Raw genomic sequence first — 23992 nt, 5'->3', positions numbered from 1 at the left:
ACAAAGTGATTGCGGAACAAACCCAATCATTGGTTCTTTTTCAGTTATTAACAACTGATTGAAAATATGTTTGTGGTAAATAAAAGACTTTCTTCTTGTGATATTTACAGATAAGCAAAAGTTGGCACGTTGTTTCATAGCCATTATATTTTAATGTTTTGACAATAATATGAGTATTTCTTTTTTGATTTATGTAAGCAAAGCTCTTATTGGGATTTTCTCTTCTGAAAACACCAGCTTAGTTACTGGAAAGCAATCAATGAACCAAAAAGCCTTTCTGGTTTGATAAACTGCTGCAGATGCTTTTCAGAAATCAGTATTGACTTTTTGTTAGTATGTTCATCCTCAAGGGTAGCAAAGTACCAAAATATGTGTTTTTATAGAAATGTTTAAAGAAAAAAAAGTCACTACTTTATGTTTAAAGATTACATCTTTTAGCAGCCAGGAAGAAAACAGTGACTTTAGCTTTCAGAAAGCATAATCAATCTGCTGCAGCCAGAATTGTAATTGTTTACTTCTCTAATTTCTGTTTTTTAGTAAGTTTAGTTACAACTAACAGGTGTCATGTTTTATTAGTCACAGTGACTTTTTCAATGTTTTTATCTCATATTTTATCTACAATCTTGTTTATTTTTATTTGAGTTAAGTAACATTCAGTTTCATAGGCAACTTAACAGGTTTTGTTTTACTCAGAAATTAACTTTTAGCTATGATGATGCAATTGGTTACAATATCTGGTTATACCCTGAAGAAGATCCATGGAAAAACAAAATCTAATGATGAAAGATTTTATTATAAGTAAAGATGCAATGATCAGAATTTTGTGGTTAATTCTGGTCTAGTTTTGTATGTCGTTAGTTTACCTGAAGAATTTTGCCAACATTTCCAAATGTGTCATGAAAGAGAAGGCTTGAAAACTCAAAGGGCAAAATAGAAAACTTTACTTTGTTATCTTTGGCCTTCCTGTTATCTGGTTTAGATCCTGCTCTCTTTTCCTGTCTGACAAGCTGCAATAAAGTTAGTTCTTGATGAGCTGTAGAAAATGTATATATTTTTTTCCTTTTAAAAATCTTCTTACTTCTCTGTGCATTTGCTGACTTTATTTTTAAATACCTCACTGAAAACTATACCTGATGATGCCGATGTATGGTGGTACGGTGTATTTAATTAAAAAAAAAAAAAAAAACACCTGAGATTTTTGAGTTTCCAAACATTCAGGCTTAAAACCGGCTGAATTCAATCACCAGCCAACGTTGCTGTGAATTTCTCATTATCGTTCAAACATTTCCTACTTAACTGTTATTTGCCTATTTAACAACTACTACATGCGCCACATCTTTAATATTATTCTGTGCAGAGAATCCTTCTTCAATTGGGGTTGATGCATTTTAAATCACTCAAACCTTTGCTGCATCACTTTTACATCGTCAGTGCTCCTTTAGCTATCATATGGTTTTCTTCTTAAATCAAAGATGCTAGTATTCAGGTTACAATGTGCTAAAATAATTAACCCTCCTTTCTTATTTTTTTCCCAGTAACCTCTCTCCTCTGTTATTTCATCTCCTTCAAACTGTTCTCTGAATCTTCAGTCACCTGGTCTTTTCATCCCAATTTCTTTTTAAATCCTCTCTCTTATTCATCTTCCCTGTCTATTCTTATTCTGTCATTTTCCATGTCACATTGATTTTCCATCTCCTTATCTTATCACCGACATCTTTCACTACTCCTCACACTTTATCCCCCATTTTCACATCTTTGCTCACTAACATTTGGATTCAACCATGCTGTACTCCTCCCTTCTTTCTTTAGTTGTCTATGGAGGATACTACTTCTATTCTGCCTCGACTCAAGAGGAAGTCCACCAACGCCTACGGGATTGGTGCCCTGGCTAAGTCCTCTCTGACAGGTGTGTCAGGTGTGTGTCTGTGCTAGTAGGTGGTAAAACAGCCCCCATGTTGCCTCCACATGCTCCACAGTGGGTCAAGGGTGAAGTTGTTGTTGACTGTTAAGGTCTGAGCTTTCATTTGTGTAAAATATTATTCTTGTTTCTTGGTGTGATACTCAAATGGTTATTGGTTTCTCCGTTAAATAATCGCCTTACGATCGGATTTAACTTTAATCATCTGTCAACATCTCTGTGCTAGTCAGAATATGTATTATTCAAATTATTCAATGTTTATTTAGCGCCATCTTACAACAAATCTTTGTTATAGTTAGACTGTAACAAACTGTAATTAAATATGTCAGTAAATTTATTCCAAACAAATAAACCTAATCTTATTTCAATTTAATTTCAATTGTTTGCTTGCAATTACATATGCGTGGAATGCTGATCGATTCATTGTCTTGGCTAGTTAATAAAGTTGCTTTTTGCTAAAGAGGTAATGAGATAAATTTATACCATCACAGAGGAGGGAGAGCAAGAAAAGCAACAAAAAGAGAGAAAAAGACAAAGCACAGAGGATTTGGAAATTTAGCTGCAAATCTAGACCATAATTATGTTTCAACAATTAAATTCAGCACTTTGTTTCTTATGGCGTCATCAACATTTTTTGATTCTTGACTTGATGAAGATCTAAGTGTGCTTAAAATAATGTTAAAAATGTAGCGATCAACCCAGTGCCTTCCATTAACATATTTTTGGAAACAGTCCTGCATCTTCATGTGTATGATGTGACAACTTTCCCTTCTTTCTACCATTAACAGCATCAAGACCACTGAACATAAGTTGTGTTTTTTGACTACAAGACTATCCACCAATTCCAACATAATGCTGTAAAGAGTTAATGCAATACCACAAGTAATGATGCAAATCATAATTTCACAGAAAGTGTTTGCTTTTCTTCATGTTTCTTTCTTTGGCAGTAATTTTTTTTTTAAATTAAGTTATCATTTTATGCTTTGCAAATTCACAGTCCCTATTTTACATTATTTTCATTGTGTTATGTTTATTTGAAAGAACTCTGTGGAAGCCTAAAGCTAAAACTTTGCTACTTAACGGGACTTATGAAGAAAACATTTTCACCAAGTCTGCTCAATATTAAATTTAAGTAATATTTTGAAGGACAGGGACATTTTATGTTTTACCAAACTAAACACAAAGTGTTTTACAAAAAAAAACAAAAAAAAAACATATAGAGGAGACGTATAAGCTGTAATCAGTTCATATAGGATTCCCAAAATCAACCTCAATCTCAGAAAGTATTTTTTTAAAGTGCTTAGTAGACCAAATAACCATCTGACACACACAAAGAAAGCACATAAATGATCTCTTCACCTTAGCAACAAATGTCAGATTTTGTAAATCCAGCCTTGCATCAACAGACGACCTTCATTCTTGACCAGGAGGAGGAAAAGGAGCTTGGAACCAACATGACCGCCCCTGTGGGTGCCCCTTCCTATATCACTTCCTACTTTTCTCCTCTCTCTCATTGATATCAACAGCTGACGTCAATGACACATGTCAGAGTCATTGATGGAAATCCAATCAGGTCTTTGATTTCAAAGAAACTAAAGTAAGTGATATAACTTACTTTAACTGCCTACTGAAGCATCACCACAGGCGTGTTGGGGAATGTAGTGTACTGTAATGTGGCAGTGCTGGTGCTGGTGTTAAATATCTGTGAAGTCGCTGCAGTGTTGTGACTACCAGTGGTTGGTTCTTCTTCTTCTGTGACGTCTCTTGTGCTCTTTGCTTCCGACTGTAGCGCTCTGTGCTTGGCATTGTGTATCATCTTCTAGTGTTTGTAAAAAAAAAAACAATTGTTATGTCTAGTGTATTTGAAAGAAATGTGTTGGATTTGCTTCACAGTGCATAGAATCATTTGAATTGCCAAGACCCCAACACCCTCCCTCATCCTTCATCCCCATTTACTCCATTCCTGTTTCCACCCCCAATTAGGCTCCGCAGTAAGAGTTTGATTTTCAAATGAGATTGGCTCTTTTTGTCTTTGGGGACAATTGTGTCTATTTATAGCTCAGCCTGAAACCTGCCCCGTGGACCTGGGGAGTCATTTCCAAAGCTCTGTCTCTGTTTATTCATGCCTGCTTGATTTTAATTACTTTTTTTCTATCAATCAGCCCCTCTGCACCCATTTGATTTAAAGAATATGCCCCTAGTTTGAATCCAGTATTTGCATCTTAATTGGACAAAGATTTAAGAGGGAACCATTATTCTCCTTAAGAAAGCAAAATATGGACCTAAAATTCGATGACAATATTTTCTGGGGGTTTACTGGAATGATGAATTTATCACTACATACAGAAATGTTGGAGCTGCACCAGCTTTATCAAATAGGCTTCTCCTTAGGTCAAGTTACATTAAGGATAGTGACTATTCAGGCAATCATTACATGGTTATATTTTATGTCAATCAGTGAACAGTGCACCGTTTTTAAGAAACTGAACGTCTATTCACACGGTAAAATATTAATATTTTTTGGGTTTCCACTGACAAAAGAAAACATATGAATTCAGTAAATACAACTGGTGATCATCTTAATGCAGAAAAACAGATTTCAAACACGTTCAACTCAGTTAAATTTATTTAGATTAAATTTAACTAGATTTAACTAAAGTAATTTAGTTTAATTCAGTTTGACTGACTCAAACGAGTCTACATTAAAACTTCAAACTTTATAAAAAAAGCAAAACAAATGCAGAAAGCTTAATATCAGTTCTCTAATTTATTAACATTTTAATCAATTTTTAAAAAAAATGAGATTCATAAAAAAAATCCCATAAAAAGAATCTTAGATAATGTGTATCTATCTCATCCTGAGAAAGCACGAGGTGACAGAGGACAGGAATGGTTCTCTTTAAAAAAGGAGAAGCCTCCTCCACATCCAGGCTTTTATAAGCGGACATATGCACTGACAGAATTGAGTTTGCTTGTATTTTGTTGGTCAAATTGCAATATTACTCAAGCAATTTCCCATGTGACAGTCGGAGTGGCAGTGCATCTGAACGGGGCATTCAAGTCACAGCTGCTCTTGTCTTTTTCTGAGCTGTTTTAACTTTTGTTGGCATAAAAAGGAAGTGAATTAAGCTATTTTACATTTTTTTAAAAAAACCAGGTGACTTCCTGGTGCAGAGTGAGCGTATTTTTGTTCTAAGCAAAGTAGGTGCTCGGTTTTACTGATCATCTCACACCTTGTCACTTGAGTTCATGCATTACAGTACATTTAATGCCTCACTGACGTCTTCTGTCATAGTATCTAGGATTAAAAAGATCCACTACATTACAGTTTCTCATCCTCATTCTACCTCCTCTCCATGCCTCAGTTGGAGGTGTAGTTTTTTTTTTTCAGAGGGTCAGAAGATGTTTTGACAGTGTGTGTGTGTGTGTGTGTGTGTTTGTGTGTGTGTGTGTGTGTGTGTGTGTGTCTGGTGTGTTTGTCTCTGTCTACGTGTGTCTGTTGCTGGCCTGCAACTCCTGCCGCCCTCAAACTTGGTGTAGGTGTGACACGGTCAATGAAGGACAAGGTGACCAAGCCCACTGCCATGGCCCAGGGTCGGGTTGCCCACATGATCGAGTGGCAAAGCTGGGGCAAACCGACGGCGGGGCCGTGCGGGAGCACAGGGCGTGCCAACCTGCAGCGGGAAAAGGAGAGGAGGTTGGAAAACGATGCTTACAGCGACCTCAGTGACGGCGAGAAGGAGGCTCGCTTTGCAGCAGGTAAACACCTGGACTTTAATTTATACAATATACAATGTCCAGAAACAAGTGATTGTGTTATATTGACTATATTCAAGACCAGCTCTTTATATGGTTCACAAATATACTGGTGAAATAAGTTATTCTGGTTGATTAGGCTTACATTTACTTGTTTTCAACAAATCTTGATTTCCCATTTGGAGTAAACACTCCCCTCCATATTCTCCTTCACTGCTCTCAAAGCTGCCTGGTTCTCCATGTTAATGACTGTTGTTGTTGCTTTAATCACAAATTAACACCTGTATGCACCAGCAAAGCAGGGTCTGAGATTCTTATTAGGCTCTCCAGCCCTAATTAGTAAGATAAGGCATCATACTGTTGCATGTTACACTTTCTAACATGAGCCCTGCTGCCTCTCAGCTTGTACTGATGGCTCTCTGTTCCCTCCTCAGGTATTATGCAGCAGTTTGCAATCTCTGAGGCGACTCTGTTTGGGTGGAACTCGATGGATGGTGACAGCATGGGAGCTGGCTCGAACCAGGGCAGCGTCGCTCACCTGAGCGAGGTCAACCAGGAGAGTATTACCAGCAGAGGTAAATGAGCTTTAAAGCTCTGAATGTTTCTTCTACCTAAGTGGTGATATCCAGTGATTGTTTTGGCAATAAGTTCATGATGTTTGGTGTTTGCAAACCGTTTCAAAAACCTTCTGAATGTAATGCCATAAAGCCCCTCACCTAGCAACACATGCAGACCTCCAGGCTGGTTTCACCACTGTATGCTCTGTACAATGGCTTCTGGAAAAGAAAAGTGTTTTATTGTTGGCTAATCATCCATAAATCACTTGCTGCATTGTTCTTGGTTGTGCAAGAGGCTCCACTTCTGCTTTTCAAAGATGTACGGTTGTGTAATTACTCATCTGTTTACAGTCATTTTGACATGCGAGTGTAATGTTGACAAATATTTTCTTCATGCAAAGCTTTAAATATAATAATCAGAAAATGTCTTTGACATCAGTAGTTTTAGCCTTAATAGAAGCTATTGGAAATGCTGATTTGTGAAGAGAGAGTGTATTTAGTCGCCAAGAGGATTCTTGGTCTAAAAGGACAACAAGCTCATCAGTTGCTTTTAGTTTCCAAAGGCAGTCAGTTTGGAACTGTGTTCAAATGCAGCTGGTCTTAGAGTATAACATGATGAAGAGTCATTCACTGCCTCTACCCATACAGCTGCTGACTGCATTGGCCACAGGAACATTTCAGATGAAGTTCACAGGCAGTTTAGATCTTTGGTATTTAAGCCAGAGGCGAGCCATGCCCGCTGTGTGGGAGGGAATGAACCATAGGCATGCCTTTGTCAAATTTTCATCTTGGCAGTTTAACAGACCAAGATTAAGGTTTAAACTGTAGCAGGAGTCAATTTGCCCGATCTAATTACAGCTGTCGACTGCACACTGCTACAAAGGCACCATCACGGTACGAATTTATTTAACAGAAAAACCTGAGCCAATGTCCAGGGAATGTATGATGTGTGACTTTTTGTAAAGAGTTCTTGATTCATCACAATTTGCTTATTCCAGTGAACAGCATACTTGGAAATAGAAACAGGTACTTTGTAAGATGGGTCCTTTCCTGATAAGCAAATACATTTAATTATCCTAATATTATTATTACTGTTGAACATCAAGCCTGTGCTCACCCACATGCCACATGTCTTTGTGACATTATTGCTACTAGCTTGACCTTTTGCTGATAATAATGCTTAAAATCTGTTTGATACTGTAATAAGTGAATAAGTAAGAGCTATGCATTTTATTGCTGTCAAAAACATAAAGGCTTGATTAGGTTTGTCTTTCTTCATTTCTACTATTTGCACATTTAGATGGAATTGAGTCAATTTCTCAATTAAAGACTACATCTAGGAAATCCCTCCAAGTCTGTATACTTAAGGCTGCTAGAATCTAAACACAACAGATTTTATGCTCCTACAGCGAGCAAAACGAAATGGTTTTAAATATCTCTTATTTAGTCATATGTCTTTGGTGTCACATTAAATTTCTGAATGTGAGTGTTGAAAACTAAAAAGGAGCCCCATCAGTCACACTTTTAGCCAAAAGTCAAGTACTTTTGGAGGTCAGCCACATTGCTGCACATTTCTGGTTTTCACTCCTGCAGGGCACTTAGTCAGGAACTTCCAAATGACAAATCCGGATGACAGCCTGTCATTTCTGAAACATCAGATGGGGTTTAACATGTGCTGTATGAGAGAACTGACTTAGAAATCTAAAGGACAGTGAGAATGACACAAATAATTGAAGAGCGTTCTTTATACTTGTTTTTAAACTAAAAACTGACGGGCTCAAGCTAAAAGGCACTGCTGTGATTTAGCTCCAGCCTAAGACATTAATGAACCAGGAAAAAGTAGATGGTTTAGAAAACCCTATTTAATATCAAAGAGACTACCATTACATAACTGCAATAAAGATAATTGAAACAAGGAGCTCTATGACAACTACAGATGGTTCTAGCTACTCCAAAATAATCTGTAGTGAATTTGCAACTCTAACCAGGACTTTCATGCCAAGTGCCACTGTGACAGGAATACATTTCTTTTCTCACTGGTGTTTAGCAGTGTAGAACTTTGTCTAAGCCCTGCGGGACCCTGTAGGTTACCACAAGGACTTAGCTCTGCAGCTTTGCTTTCATTAACGCCACCATATGGGGCTCTGCAAGGCTTCATTTAGCATAAAACATCAACACAAGTGTACGGCACATAAACACAGCATCAGTTACAACTTTATTGGACAGAGGAGATGGTTTTCCACAATGTCCACGTGTTTGGTGTATAACAAACATGTTTATAGGTCAATAACACTCCTATTAAAGTCAATGTGAGGAAATCTCGTCAATAAATGAAATTGCTTCTCCCCTTCTGAACAGTCTTTTTGTTTATACCTCACATCTCCATGTTTCTGTGCATCTTTGAACAGACCAGGTGCTCCATCACTCCTCTGCAGATGTCTGGCCTCACACCTACGTCTCACAGGGCCTGTACTGCCTGTCTTCCTCTGATGCTTGGGACCCAATCACCAGCCAGCCCTCGGGCGTGGTTTCACCTGCCGCAGGCTCCTACATCATGGCTGCCGGTAAGGATTAATTACACTCTTAAAACCTTTTGTGCTAAATTAGTCTCCAAGCGCATGTATGGTTGTGTGAGCACAAGGTATTAGGCATTTTGCGGGTGTTGCAGGTGGTGGTAGTGGAGCAGAAGGTACCCCTGGAGATGGGTATGAGGGCACGGTTGGCAGTTACCTTCAGCAGCACCAGACTCATCTTGCACTGCAGCAACAAAGTCAACTCCAGCACCTACAACAGCTTCATCACTACCAGCAGCAACAGTTTCTGCAGTACCAACAACAACAGGTGTGCAGTGCACACTTTAATAAGATGACTTACATTTCTTTAAAATGGAAGGGATCACAAAAGCAAATTTGTACACATAAGAAAAATCCAGCAGTTATGGGTCAATTCAAGCAAAACATAATCGCATGATTTTATTGCTTTTATTTCTAACAGAAACAGCAAGTATTATTCTGATTATTCTTCTAGTTGTAGCCTGTTCTGCTGCTCCAGAACCAGAACCAAACATGGAGAAGCAGCATGCAGCATAATAATAACTGGAACATTGATCAATAAACTTGTTATATATTTGAGTGATGATTTTGATGAATGTATTTAACAAAATGTAATGTCTGCAGCTTGTTTCATAACTGGTCACTCTATTATGTTTTTTATGAGGTTATTGTGGAAATGTGCTACACAAATAAAGTTAACTTAACTTGACGTGGGCTGTCTTCTGCTTGTCCCTTTGCCTTTCATTCGTTTCTCCAGTCTTTGGAGCACAGGCTACACAGTGGCTCCCCTTCCCTCCAAGCCACTCCGAACAGCACCATCCACAGCCTCGGTCCTCCCACTCACCCCCGGCTAGTGGACCTGTGGGGGGCTGCGCAGGTAGAGGCCCATCAGGTATGCATTTGCCTGCTGACTCAAAATTAACAGATTATATTTGCAAAATAGGTGATGGTTTAATAAGGCTTGACAGAACAGGTCTGACAGAGAACAAGGACACAAGGGTGTTTGAAGCACATACAGTCACAAGCATACAAAATCTGTCTTTAGTCACTATAAGGCAGAGATGTCACGGCCATCACTCCCAACCTGTTAAGTGTCACAGAGGTTTATGTTTTTGTTTCACTGCATCAAAGGTAAAGAGAGTGTGTATACTAATTTTTTTTGTCTTACTGGTTTGAGTTTTTTATATCAGCAGGCCTATTTAGCACACAACTGTAGTGCAGTGAGTGATGAAGTGCCAGAGGTGTCTTCCAGGTAGGAGACAGGATGAAGGTCTGCATGGCGAACTCCCAAAGATCTGCATGGCAGCTTGAAGTGGATTTGATGAATTTTGTGGAACAGTCCTGGGTAAATCATCCTGGCCTCCATGATGGCATGTCTGAAAGTCTGCAAGGTTACGACTCGAGGCATTTGGATTCAGCATCTGCACATCTTGCATCCACTGAAGTCTTGTTTAACCCTGATGCCCAGCCAAGCTGGGTTGCGACAGGAAACTGCTTGCCCCTCTTCCCTACTTACTCTGTTGCATTTTTTTGCCTTTCTTTGGGGTTTTAAATCGAAGTATATAGTGCATACCTGTTAAACATGACAACTAAATTGTTACCACTTTGAAACAAAAAGTTGAAATTCAATGGAATCAGTAACCTCATCTGGTTTCAGGTGGAGATCGTTGGTCAGCTGAGTGAGCAGATGCTCGACATGGTTGGAGGAGTTGTAGAGACGGTCGGGGAGGAACCGGAGCCTGAATCCGAAGGGATCCTGGAGCAACATGAAGAGGAAGAAGAACTGACAAGGGTTCGCTGAAACTTTTTGTTTCCTTAAAACCTGTAGTCAAAAGTTTTAGTGTCACAAGAGCAGCTAAAACGTTAATAAATTTGTTTAAAAGGCATTATAAATGACCTTGATTACATTTTACAGGTAGAGGAGATAACACTGACCTTAGAGCCAGAGACATGCTCTTTAACACCAGCCCCGCTGAGGGAGGAAGCCCCAACGACAAGGGGTTCAAGCCCAGGAACACCAGCGCAGCCTGCAGAACCCATTCCAGAGAGGATACCTTTTGATGTCACCCCTTGCGTCGTCCAATCGCTCGAAGAGAAAGACGAGGAGGCGGAGGAGGGCTCCATTGTCGTCGTTGCAACAAACTGAGTCACACGGCCACAAAAAGACTAAGACTTCAATAATTAATCAAGCTTCTACCCCACCCCTTCCTTCCTTCTCCCAAATATTTACCTTTCTAAACCCGAGTAAACGCTACTTCAGCTGGAAATGTTGGATGTAATGTATACAAACTAGATGCCATCAACTCCCAGCCTCCCAGTTTAGCATCAAAAAAGTGGACCTGAACAAGACTATGAACAAGTAATATTAAAGGACGGGAGGGACAAGAAGTCTTACCCTGCTGGAACTCAGAAACTGAAGATATAATGAATTACTAATGTTTGGACCAACCCGACTGACGAGCCAGGACTGGAAACCAAATAGGGGATAAAAGGATGGATGCAAAATTCCCCAAAACAGAGACAAAACTGAGAGATGAATAAAAGGGCAAATAAAAAAAAATAAAAAAACACATCTGTGCAATACAATAATTATGGATACAAAAATGGGTTGTTAAATAATTCAGAGTGTTTGGTTCCTGTTCCTTGGAGCAACAGAAGTCTCAGAGAGACTGTTGGAGAGCTGTTTGGTTTGCTAATTGATGCATTTTGGTTGGACTGCATTCCTGCTTAATGCAAAGTGGAGACTCAAACCTCAGAGCAACCTGGGGCGTGCACTTTGAGTTATTTGCAAACAAACCATCTGACCACAACCAAAAAATGCATGCTTTTTAACAGTGACCTAGCCCTAACAGTATAACCCAGTATACAAGTAATAATATAACAAATTGTTTTTTACAATAAAAGGAAAAAAAAAACAATAAACTGATATGTATCTGTATGAATGTAAGACTGTATGTATGTGTGTATGAATGTAGCTGCTTCGTGTGTAAAATATATATTCTGGGAAACAAACTCATATCAGCGCTGGTTATTTTAAGCATGTTGTACATAATGAAAAAACATTCAGGTTAGTATTTCAGTGTATTTTAGATTCATACAATCTAATATTTCAGTCAATTTGTTTGTTTCAATGAAATATTTCATTACAGCCAACTACTTTTACTATAAAATAATCGCACACTGAAAAGTGACAAAATTTTAATAGCGATGCTATTGCTGAATATTATGATGGAAATATTGATCACAACTATTCTCTGGACTTGCTACTTTCATTATGACGTCCTCTCTATGCTTTAGCATCTTGGCTACTAAAAGTACATGTCATATTCACGTTGCAAGGATAACTGCTATATGATAAACTGTGCAACTCTAAAATCTACCAAACCTTATAGTAGGCAATTGTGGTACTGTAAACAAAAAGATCATTTATTTTCTGACCAAATGCTTATTTTTCCATCTTCACCAATTGTCTCTGTTTGTAGAGATAATGCAAAATGCAAAATCTACGCTTTTTGGTTTTGTCTGCTTTCTAATTAATTTCTGAGGAGTAAAATTAATAATAAAACAGATCCTTATTAGCGCCACAGAAAAAATGTGAAACGGTTCCACTCAGCACATTTGCCTCATTCATTAACCTAAATATTTTTCTTGCTTTGTAAAGGCAGTAAAGTCCTTGTCTGGTCGATAATTTTGAATGGTTTAGCTTAGCAAAATCCATATAGGTTCATGCTAAAATATCTACTTAAAAATGGTTCCTGGATTTCTTTACATATGACAGAATTTACTTTAAAACTATGGAACGTGAAGAAAAAGCCAGAGCAACATGTGGCTTTCATTTCATTCTTACTCTCCAGCGATCAAGACCCTGAAGCCCCTAATTGCTCTCATACTCATCCGCCCTCTTCTTGTCCTCATGTTGCTCCAAGATCTTATCCTGTGAGCTGCTCTGAAGCTCAACTACAGAAGTGACACTTAGATAATGACATGGAAATAGCGAATATAAAATGGTAAAATTCACCAACTCATTTCCAATAAAGTGAAAAAAGACTTTTAATAAAGAGAGATCTGTTATGTGGCACTTATAGAGGCTCAGTCATAAATTGAAGAGCCTAGACAACCATTAGAAATGTCCACAGAAAGTAAGATATATTTTAAAATGTCATTAAAAAAGCCCACTTAATGTATATGGGAGGAAATGCATTAATTCACATTGTGCATTTATAATTTTACTTTAGACTTTGTGGGATTACTGCGATGCAGTAAATTGTCTAACATTTATTTTTGTTTTTCTGCAATAAACATTTTGAACTTGAACATTCACCTGCAGATTGCTACAAAGCAAATGGCATTTATGAAGGATACTAAAAAGGCACCTTATTTTCAACATGCATTCTTCAACACTATTTTGTATTTATTTTTGTTCAAATTGATTCCAACAGTGAAGTTGCACAACTTCAACTGTTAAAAATGTGTTTTTGTTGAAGTATGTAGTTTTTTACACTGTAGTCAGGGATAGCATAGCATTGACAGTCTTTTGTATGAAACAAATATGCGGAAAAGGTTTTATAAGGTAGAAAGTGGTTACAGAGTTACTATGACAAGATATGCTCAGCTACAATATTAAAAATGAAATGCAACTGCGATGGAAGTTTGTAAAATAACATTTGTGATCACTATTAAATTTGAGACTGGCGTTTGAGGACACCAAAAACCTGACTTGGCCCCACTTTGATTAGCTGTTAGCTAATGCGTATGGGAGCTAACTAATCTCAAATCATACAAAATTAAGATGCTAAATCAGTTATTATCTGTTCCAGGCTTTAAAACCGAACATCACTTTAACCAGCTGCAAATAGCACTCATTTTCTGTTATAAGCAGTAACTCAAGGTGGCAAGAAAAAGAAAAAAATGTTTTAGTCAGGATATTTTATACATACAGGAACTTAGTTGCAGGCTCTTAGAAGTTAACATTCAGTGAAGGCAAAATAAATTCCAAATCTACATTCAAATAAAGCTTTATTAATCTACTATTTTGCAGTTATATGAACATCTGAAAACATTTGAATCTACAGAAACACCAAAAAAATAAATAAGTTAATAAATAAATATTATTACCCCAGATAAACAGATGATACAAGATTATAGAGACTAAACACCTGCTTAAGATACAGATACATATTTTATGTGAACATAAAAGCTGCTTAAAAAAAGATACATTTAAAGACTTTTAAAACAGCACCTGAGGACTAACTTTGCGTTAAGAGAACTTAATAGTGCAAGCGTATAAGATGAAATCTGGAAATGGTGCATCATAAGGACAGATGTATTTCAGTAAAAATTTCATTAGTGAGCAGAAAATAAAATTCAGAACCTTGTTGGTAGCTGGAGTGTGGTTTGATGTGTAAGTTTTTCTTTTCGCAAACCTTTTATGACATTATCTGTGAATGAAATGACTTTGTTCTATTAAGGAGTCCTCTAAGGTACTAACTTTAGTTAGAACATGCACCCAACTTCTAATTTCCATATAAACAGACTTTCAGTAACAGAGAACTGCAGATTTCAAATACAGATCAGCATTTGTATTGAGAGGAGACATAAAACCTTCTATTCGTGATGCAAGACACATTTCTGTGTCTTAACTTCCAGCCCCTGAATTAATTCATCCTGACTGTTCCTCCTTTAAATATTTAAATTAAATTAAATTTAAATACTAATTTAGAAGATTCCCATCTGGAATCTTATAAATTTTCAGATGTCAGAATCTCTATCATGTGTAGAAGTTATACAACAAGTTATACAACAAACTGTCAGCTGTCATTTACTGTCATAGACACTAACCATCACTTTTGCTGAGGATGCCGTAGATGGGTATTTGTTCTGTCCGATTTGATTCTCATAAATATTCTCCTGTAAATTATTCAAAGAAGCTGTGAGTCATTCTGGGACGTGGCTTTGTAAAAAAAAAAAAAAAAACCAAAAGGAATCTTTGTTAGAGAGGGTTTGGTGTTGTCAGTCGCCTTTAGCTGCTTCATTTGTCAACTTAGCCATGGAGAAATGAGCTCTGAGGCTGCTTCCCCAAGGTCAGCACAGAGGTTGTTGTGGGGCTTTGGCCAGTCTTTCATGGTGGACTGAACAGCTTCAATACTGAGCTGCTATCCCAAAAGTTTGTGCCAAATTAACTTCACCTGTTCTGATATCATTTTAAAAACTAAGACAAGAACAATCAGGTAATTTGGCACTACAGGAACCTTTCTCTGGAGCCGCGACGGTTTTTGCCAGGCAATATTTTGCTAATTCAACAAAGTTGCTAACAATAAATAGATAAAAGTGCAGCCTCATTTTGGATGGGAAACAGTTATTAAACAGAAATAATCAAATTAACTAATAAAAATAGGAAAGCAGCATGGGATGCATTTACTTATTGTTTCTTGTTTTCCATGGAATTCTTAACGAAAAGCAAAACATTTCCAACAAGCAGGTTATGGTGAATGTTATGTCAAAATTTTCTATGCTGCTTTGGCTCTGAAACAATCATAAACATAATTTTAAGTTTCATTTCCTATTTTCAACCAATGCAATATGCTATAAGTTCTGGTTAAGCTGGTGTAAAGGAGGTATGTAAATTGAAAGTAAAAGGGGGAAAGGATTGATCCCTGAGGTACAACACCACTGCTTCGTGTTTAGAAGTGATGGCAAAGGTTTTGCTGGAGAACTAAATCTCTAAATCACAAAAAATTTGTAGCAGTGTGATAAAGAGGTACATAAAGTGCCCAAATACCAGGATGATAAGTTAAGAATGGAAAAAAAAAATCTTTAAATACAAATTTCCAGTATAAAAAATATTCTTTGTTTGTAAGCTAAACCATTGGCTCATCATCGCTGTCTTCTACCACCTGAAGGAGTCTCTGTGAAGGCCTCAGGGTGGAGAGAGGGATGGAGGAAGAAGGTGATGGAGGAGGGGTTGTGGAAGGAGGGGCAGGAGGAGGAGTGGAAGGTGGAGGGAGGGTGAGATTGCTGTTGTAACTGTAACTTCCACTTGTTGAAGTGCTGCTGCAGCGGCGGATGCTGCTGCTACACTCCTCTACTTCCCTCGGTACACCCTCAATCCATACCTCTGTTTCATGCTCATGGTGATCATGATGATGATTATTATTATGGTGTTGGTTGTGGTCAGGGGTTAAAGAGAGGGGAGGCTCTGGGATAATTTGAGACAATGGTGGAGAGGCTGCAGTGGGAGATGAGGGAGCACTGGAAGAAGAGGGTGGAGGTTTAGGGACAGATTTGTGTTTGCTGATGTCACGAAAGCTGGCCAAAGGGGGCCGGAGCCGGACACCGGAGCGCGTGGAGCCTTCGATGGCCTTCTGGAGCTGAGGAAGCAAAGAAAGGGAAACGGAATTGGAAATAAAAGAAAAAGAATTAAGAAAATAGGATTTATAAGACGATACAGAAGAAAAAAATGACATTTCAGTACAAGGCTCTTAGAAAATTATGGAAATCAAAGCCAGTCATTAACAAACACTATATTATTGAAGTCAATAATTTCAGACAGTTTAAGAGACTTTTAAGTCTAAAGCAATTGGAAAAAGCATTTGCATTTTGGCTTCATAGTCAAAGAAATGCAACAGAATTACTTAAAGCTAGTCTAAAAGGTATAAGCTTGACCACTGTGTCAACATTTAAACATAGAGCAAATGATATACATATACTGATTTAAACAAAAATATAAATTTCAATCATGGGCCACAAAACTGTCATTAGACAATGCATGACTTCTTCCTTTTCTGCCACCTATATCTCCCAGTAACACTCTTCTGTGCTTCTAATAATAATTGTTTACCGTGACAGAAATGATAGGAAATATGTGTTTATGCTTTTAAAAATTACAATAGGATACAGTTGGTATCAGAAAGTCAAATGATTGGCCAAATTGGAAATTGACCACAAATGTGTGCAGCATCTATTCATTGTTTTTCTTATTTATCAAAGAAGAAGAGTTAGGTGTCAGTATTTGGTTGCATGAACAAAATGCTGATATTTTGTGTCATACGTAGTGCAATGGCAAGAGAGAGAAGCAGAAAAAGTGACTTTTCTAACTTAAGTTTCTTACCTCTTTTAAAGCCACCACCCCCACAAGTTTTCCAATGCTGGTCACATAAGCGTGACTTAGTCCAAGCAGGGAGAATAATGTGTGAGTCTGCAGAGACAAGGTGAAAAGGTAACTCAGCCAACTGTCAGAAAATACTGCTCCTAAAAGGACATTTCTTTTTATCTGTCTGTGACTTCAGACGATTTACAAGCCCAGTGCTTCTCTGTCTGCTCTGTCTAGACACAAAGAGAACAAAGTGGCTTCAGACTCAACACAAAGGGAAAGTCCTTGAGCATATTTTGAATGCACAAACTATATTTTTCATACAGCAGCTGAGGTCCCACTGAGGGGAGCTCTTTGTATGCATCAGTACATCTCAATCACAAGGACTCTTTTGCACATGAATGAGCACGGTATTCTGTGTATTACCATGGAAATGAAATCGCAAAAAAGAATAATAAGGCTAAGATGGTGTTTATTCGCTTCTGCCTCCTGAAAATGACAGTAAATCCTGGATCCACTAAGATTTATAACAATGGGAATTCAATCCTGTGGTACCAACTGCTGAATACATGAAAAGAGCAGAAGTCTAATGAGTGTGTGGAAGTGTTACCAGAAAGCAGATTTACATAATGTGAGAAAATTTGCAACTAAGAGAGATTTCTGGAATGTTTATATCGTCTTTCACACTGCTATTTAAATGCAAACGGAAAAGAATGACAGTCATCTTAAGCAATGAAGTAGTAAAATATTTTGTTTTAAATCATAATGACTAACAAATAAAAAAAATAAACAATTTAACAAAAAACTGAAGTTCTAAGAAAAGTCTCAGAATGTATCAATTAGCTCACAATCAGCAAACCTAGGAAATTCTGCACATCAAGGTTTCCTGCAACAGGGGATGGCCGTTTTAGTCAAAATTAAACAATAACTGTGCAAACACCAACAATGCAAAAATGCCTTGGATTATCAAATTTATTGTACAAAATACTTGCATGTACAGATAATTTTTTGACAGCTCTCACAACAAGATTAATTAATATGTGTTTTATAACGTCTTTATTTTACTTAATAATAAGAATGATGAATAAGCGCCTTGGTCATATAGGGAATAGTATTGGTTTCATAAAAAGTCCTCTTTTATACACCCTGCAGAGGTCACCAGTCCTTTACACACAGCTAGGAATGTGCAAGAGCAATTTAGTTTGATGAAGGGTCAGTTTTTATCTCATTGACTTCTATCAGCCACATTTTTGACAGTCTGGCGTATCCAAGTGATACTCATGAATGTATAAGAAGACATGGAAACTTCAAACTGAAACTTAGATCCAAACCTCGGCCTTTATTGTTGTGTAACAACTGCTTTTCTAAACATCAATGCCAATGTATTAGGTTTTTTTTCTTGCATATTTTATCATTCATTAGCAGCATAAATGTGAAAATCAGCGTTTTACTTTTTCATGATCCACCTTCGACATGCCTGCAGCTCTGTTTGCAGGTACAGATGTGAGAAATCATGGTTTGAATATATGGCACTGATTAATGCATGAACATTTGTAATTTCAGACCGGGGAGAAATCTGACTCATATGTGGACAACGAGGTCACATAACACCCACTGAAACAAGACTAGAAAATCAACAGATGTGGTATTTTGATTAGATTATACATTTCCAATTATGCACAACATTTCCGAATGCGCAGAAAGTCCAGGGTGTTAAGATTCGACGTAACGCTTTCGGAGAAATGAAATTAGAGCAGGAGAACAGCTGTTTTACAAGGATTCAGGGGGAAGCCTTCCTCCACCAACCTTGTGCAATGAAGTTCTCTCCACCAGCTGGAAAGGTGAAGGGTCAATTCGTATCTCATCGATTTCCATCGGCTTGTCCATCTCTGCCTCTTCCCACGCTTTGATCTGCAGCAGCAAATAAACACCAAGGCCACAGGGATGAATCAGCCGACTGAGATTCAGACCAGGGGGAAACAAAGTTATTGTATTCAGAAGTATGACTTTAGCCAGAGGGAAGCATCAAGATTTGTTTTTTCTGAGGAGTCATAAAACATATGAACAAATCTATCAGGCAATAAAAATAGCCATTATATAATTTATAAACACTGAGATGTCAGTATGGGTAAAAAATATTCATGTCTGTAAACTGTATTTTTAGCTACAAAGAGGAGAATGCCTTTCTTTTGCAATAAGAAGGGCATTGAAAAACCTTGAGACCTTGTGTCTAGTCCTTGCATGTCCTGCTTTTACCCTGAGATTTAGAGGGTGTGACACCTTTTAGCCTCTTTTTGGATTTTGCAGATAAGACTCGGCCTCTTGTGACAGAGCCAGCGCTTTTTTACAGGATGGTGTGGAGAATTTTGGGAAGGCGTCTAAAGAGTAGAACCAGGTTGGCAGACAGAAAAACACCACAGGGAATAATGGTGTTTTGGTGGATTAGCACAGAAAAACCTCCGTGCTTTGAATCTCCAATGCAGCAAATTTGCTATTAAGTCACATGTCATTGGTGATATTTCTATCATTAAACAACCTTTAAACAGTGTTGTGTATCAGAATGTGGACTCCTTGAATATGTCTCTTTGAGAGAGAATAAAAAAAAAAATGAACATAGGAGAAAAATGATTTCATCTTGCATGCAGTAATAATATTTTGCAAGGACACGGATGTGTTTCCTTGCTTTCAAATTACTTCAAGATCGTCACAGTGCACAAGTTCAGCTTTTCTGTGGTCAAATTGCAGCAGATTTTGTTTGTGGTTCATTCAGATGAAACACTTTGTTCAGATGAAATCAGTTTTTGTATCGGTGGATGATGGGATTCTCTCGTCAACAGTTAGCAGAATAGAATGGAAATTGATGGCTTTAAAAAAAAAATCAAGAACTCAAAACCACAGTGATACTTTACTGTGAAAATAAATTGATTTAAGACAGTGGAAAATTGACCACTGTGTTTATAAAAGAAATACAAACAATCTAGAAAATCTTTTAATATTCTTCATTGGTCATTGACCTACCTCGTCTGAAGACATTGAGTCTGATAGAGGAGGAGGACAGGGTTCCTTGAGATAAAACAAGAAAAGACAAAAAAAAAAGAGATTAGTTTCTGAATCTGAAGTTTGGGGTGACTGCAAGTGAAATGAAAATGTTACCTTAACAGTAATGGTAAACATTTGCCTTGGCTCTAAAAATGACATCTAAAAGCTGGAATTTCTGTTTGAAGAGGCTGTATTTTATATGGATTATTTTATTTTTGGCCTGCAGTCTCTCTGCAATTTGCACAGCACATCCAGCAGAAGAGGCCTGAATGGATGCAGGCGTTGAAATTCAGGGCAACACCTGCTGTGACTTATTTTGTAGAAGTGGGGCCTGTCCTGCATGCATTGACTTCATGTCTTGCTAAGCTTTGTCCTCCAAGTGATGGAAACAACATAATCTTACTCCAATGAAATGCTGTTTCTGTTTATTTAAATAAGAAGGAAACAAGGGGAGTGTTTTCTACTTTCAGCCAATATCGCTAAAGCTTTTATATTACTTGCAAAACGGCTTAGAATGTGGGTAAAAATAGTGGTCTAAACAGTAAATTACTACCTCCAACAACATTATGGAAGAATGCTGGTGGAAAATGTCCCCTTGCATGTCTGCTTGATATTCTGAGTAATAGATTTTTGTTTGATGTGAAAACATTCCCCTTGGAGGGAATTGATAATCAGCTCGACAATACAAAACCCTCAGTAGTGGGTAGAACAGAAATCACATTCTGAACCCTCCAGCTTGCAACCACACACTTCCGTACAGTGTGATTTTCCAGCCTGCAGGTGACGAGCTTTGTTTCCCTCGGTGAGTCAGACTGACTGCAGAGCTGAATATAAGAACTTCCCAGATGAGAGAAGATTGGAAAGAAATGTGTGATTTTGGAGAGGTTTTTCTGAAGCAGGTTGTCATTCTAAAATCTCTGTCGATCAATGAATAGAGGTCAAATGCTAACAAGTTCACCTACCAGTAGCCGTGCATGAACGCGGTTCTGGCGGTAGGCTATGTCTAAGGGATGAAGAGCTATTTGCATTTCAATAGTTCATAACATTTCATTACCGAGTCACATTTAAATAGCTGATTGAAGGAAAAAGGAACAAATTACCACCCAGAAAATAACATGCAGAGCAGCAAAAAACAGAGGAACTGCATTGTTAATGGAGCACATTCAGAAATTGAGTGACGCTCAACAAAAGCTGCATTCACAGACACACCTGCAGTTCCTTCTCCGACTGTCTGCTTTTAGAGGTGAAGAGATTTCTGAGCGTTCTCCTCACCGACTGCAGCGGACCTTTTTCTGAAAGAGGAGCGGCGGAAACAAGACGAGAGTCAATGAATTATACAAACACACCTTTAAAGAAAGTAACCCAACTGCAAATGGAATGTCAAGATTCTGCAGGAATCAACGAAACCTTTTTATTGTGGTTGCCTAGATACCACTTTACTTGGAGGCTGCAAATTGTTGAGTTTGATAAGCTACTGTGCAACAACTCACACACACATCCACACACACCATCTGCCTCCTCCCTGCAAACATTCAGCCAAGTCATTGCTGTTAGCAATACAAAGCTACACTGTCTGATTGTTTGACATCTGTTGAGTGCAGAGGAACAAACATGTTTGAATCTGTTTAATGAAAAGCTGACATTAATTAAACGAGTCTTACCAAGTTTGGCACATTGGGCTTTTGTGAAGCCGCAAGATACAGGTGTTGGATGGTTTTGTTTATTTTTAATTGGAATTTTGTTTGATAGATTAATAAAAATAATGCATAACTGTGAGGTGGGAAGAAAAAGTTTACTAAATGTTCTCTTTTTAAAAACCAGTTTGTTTGGGTATGTATATCAGCTTTTCATTTCAGGAGAAGAAGGAATTGTACTCACACCAAGCAGATATTAATTTACATCAGTCTAGTGATTGAACTTGTATAAAGAAATCAATATTTCTCTGAAAGGCTCTCAGAATGTAGTGGAATATGCTACATTGACTTCATGTCCTGTAAAAACTGGTTATTTATGTAGTAATTAACTCCAACAGAAGCTTTATCTTTGGGTTACAAGGTAGGAAATTGCTAATTATTTTTCTTCAACTGCAGTGAAATTATGTTTCATGTGTTTTCAGAGGTGAATACATGATGCAAAAATGTGTTGACCTTTGAACTCACCAATTGCAGGTGCAGTGTGGTTGAAGGAAGGGTCCTGAGGTTTCGGACGGGGTACAGGGCCGTTTCTTTCCTCCTGAACAGGGCTGCCCTGAAAACAACAAGACACAGCTCTGGATGTCTAAGCTGATGCTCCAAATTGGACAGCATATGTACTTTATCATTCATATTGGTTATTATAACTGGCCTGTTCTCTTTCATTTGCAATGCTATACCACTGTTAGGTTTAACTGTCAGTTAAGGGGATGCTCTATTTAGCTAATTATGCTCTTAGGGAATAGAATTATATTCTACTTTTATGGTTTTCTTTTAATTGCTTGGTCTTAAATGTGCAGGTAAAGTTGCTAAAATACAAGCAACTATTATGGTTTGAAACATAATGATGCATTGTTTTAATAAACAGATGTAATCAGGAATAAAACATAAAGCAAATTGTTGGCCCACCTTGACTCTTTCTTCATCTTCTTCCTCATCTACAAAGGCGAATGACTCCCAACTGCTTTTTGGACACTGAATCTGCTCCTGTAGGCTCGGACCCTGAGCTCACAGTCAGAGAGAGATTTTAAAGTACATGGATATTTTGTATGAATAAATAAACATCTATACTTTCACATTTGACATGGTATATAATCCACAGAGACAGATAGAATGTGATGGTCAGGTCTTTTAGAAATAGTAGAGGGTTACATTCTTTAGTCCAGCGGTGGCCAAGTCCAGTCCTCAACTATCCTTCAACTTTTAGTTGCATTCCTTCTCCTGCAAACCTGAATCACACGGCTGAATTCTCTTATCAGAATGTCATCCAGCTATGCAGAGTCCTGGTAGGGAGCCAATTATTTGATTCAGGTGCCTTGGAGAAGGAATGCATGTAAAAGCTGAAGGATAGAAGCTTTCCAGAGCTGGACTTGGACATCCCTGAAATCTTCTTTCAATTCGCAGTTATACATAGGAAGGCTGCTGACCTGAAACTGTCCAGGAGACAATCAATGACACCCTAAACAAGGGGGTTAAGCCACAAAAGTAAATTGCTAAAGAAGCTGGCCTCTAATGTAGTCTGTGTCTAAGTGTAGCAGAGTTAATTTTATTTATTTTATTTTTCTTTATGAACCTTCTCAAAACTAATTTTCTTTGAATTGACATGTCTGTTATATATTATTTCTGTTTTATTTTGCTTTCATTTTTGGTTCCTAGTGTGCAAAAATCCACCCTCATCTATGAATATTTGTTTTTCTTTGTTTTTTAATTGTATTTTATTTTGGTGGGGAAGCTTTTATTTTCTTACTTCCTGTTTTTGCGTTATATCCTGTGTGTTCCCGCTGCCCTCCTCAGTTCGCGCCAAGCTGCGCTGGGGAGAGGTAAGTGTACAGAGTTGTCTTTCATTTGTGTATTAAAATATTGAAAACGTTCTAAAACAATATGTTGTAAACTCACGTTATATATATTGTTGTATATATTGTTGACTTGTCTCTGATAGACCAAGCACTTCATGGCGTCCACAATGAGGCTGGTCATCAAGGCCAACACCGGACATTACACCTGGCCAGGCAACGATTCTTTTGGCTCAGTATGGAGCACAGTGTTCGTGAATATGTCAAATGCTGCAAACGTTGTGTTGTGAGCAAAACTCCTGAACCAGAGGGTCGAGCTCCCCTAGAGAGCATAAAAACAACAAGCCCTCTGGAGTTGGTGTGCTTCGACTTCTGGTGTGCAGAAGATGCAAGGGGTCGAACCGTTGATGTGTTGGTGGTCACCGACCATTTTACCAAGATGGCCCATGCTTTCCAGTGCCCGGATCAAACTGCCAAACAAGTGGCCCGCAAGCTATGGGACAGATACTTCTGTATTTATGGCTTCCCTCAAAGAATCCATTCGGATCAGGGGGCAAACTTCGAGAGTCAGTTGATCCAAGAATTGCTGCAAGTGGC

At 38.0% G+C, this 23992-nt stretch overlaps 2 protein-coding genes and 1 long non-coding RNA gene across 8 annotated transcripts in view; 2 read left to right on the top strand and 1 right to left on the bottom strand.

The window, feature by feature from the left end:
* The window catches only part of LOC103146443 (uncharacterized), a 42419-nt gene extending 30618 nt beyond the window's left edge, over nt 1-11801 (top strand). For 4 of the 6 annotated variants that reach the window (XM_016677573.1, XM_016677575.1, XM_007564374.2 and 1 more), the window contains 8 exons: nt 1810-1915; nt 5459-5677; nt 6109-6249; nt 8640-8795; nt 8900-9072; nt 9541-9675; nt 10441-10575; nt 10699-11801. In XM_016677573.1, coding sequence (XP_016533059.1) covers nt 1810-1915; nt 5459-5677; nt 6109-6249; nt 8640-8795; nt 8900-9072; nt 9541-9675; nt 10441-10575; nt 10699-10929 — 1296 coding nt within the window. In that variant the 3' untranslated portion in view covers nt 10930-11801. Of the gene's footprint in view, nt 1-1809; nt 1916-3444; nt 3516-5458; nt 5678-6108; nt 6250-8639; nt 8796-8899; nt 9073-9540; nt 9676-10440; nt 10576-10698 lie in introns of those variants that run through there. The other 2 variants (XM_016677574.1, XM_016677576.1) reach the window with 2 other exon arrangements.
* Nucleotides 11802-13599: 1798 nt separating this feature from the next.
* Nucleotides 13600-23992, bottom strand: part of LOC103146442 (chloride channel protein 1-like) — a 32479-nt gene continuing 22086 nt past the window's right edge. The window contains exons 18-24 of the mRNA XM_007564372.2: nt 22512-22604; nt 22071-22158; nt 21121-21203; nt 19891-19935; nt 18679-18783; nt 16891-16977; nt 13600-16150 (exon numbers count right to left, since the gene is read on the bottom strand). Coding sequence (XP_007564434.2) covers nt 15641-16150; nt 16891-16977; nt 18679-18783; nt 19891-19935; nt 21121-21203; nt 22071-22158; nt 22512-22604 — 1011 coding nt within the window. The 3' untranslated portion in view covers nt 13600-15640. The remainder of the gene's footprint in view (nt 16151-16890; nt 16978-18678; nt 18784-19890; nt 19936-21120; nt 21204-22070; nt 22159-22511; nt 22605-23992) is intronic.
* LOC107837617 (uncharacterized) overlaps nt 20539-23992 on the top strand; it is a 16461-nt gene continuing 13007 nt past the window's right edge. Inside the window, exons 1-2 of the long non-coding RNA XR_001663655.1 lie at nt 20539-20550; nt 22769-22770. This is a non-coding gene — a long non-coding RNA (uncharacterized LOC107837617). The remainder of the gene's footprint in view (nt 20551-22768; nt 22771-23992) is intronic.

This window comes from Poecilia formosa, unplaced genomic scaffold (genome assembly GCF_000485575.1).
Source record: "Poecilia formosa unplaced genomic scaffold, Poecilia_formosa-5.1.2 Scaffold158, whole genome shotgun sequence".
NCBI lineage: Eukaryota > Metazoa > Chordata > Actinopteri > Cyprinodontiformes > Poeciliidae > Poecilia > Poecilia formosa.
Note: the sequence above shows the minus strand (reverse complement) of the source record. Positions and strands in the feature narration are given on the sequence as shown.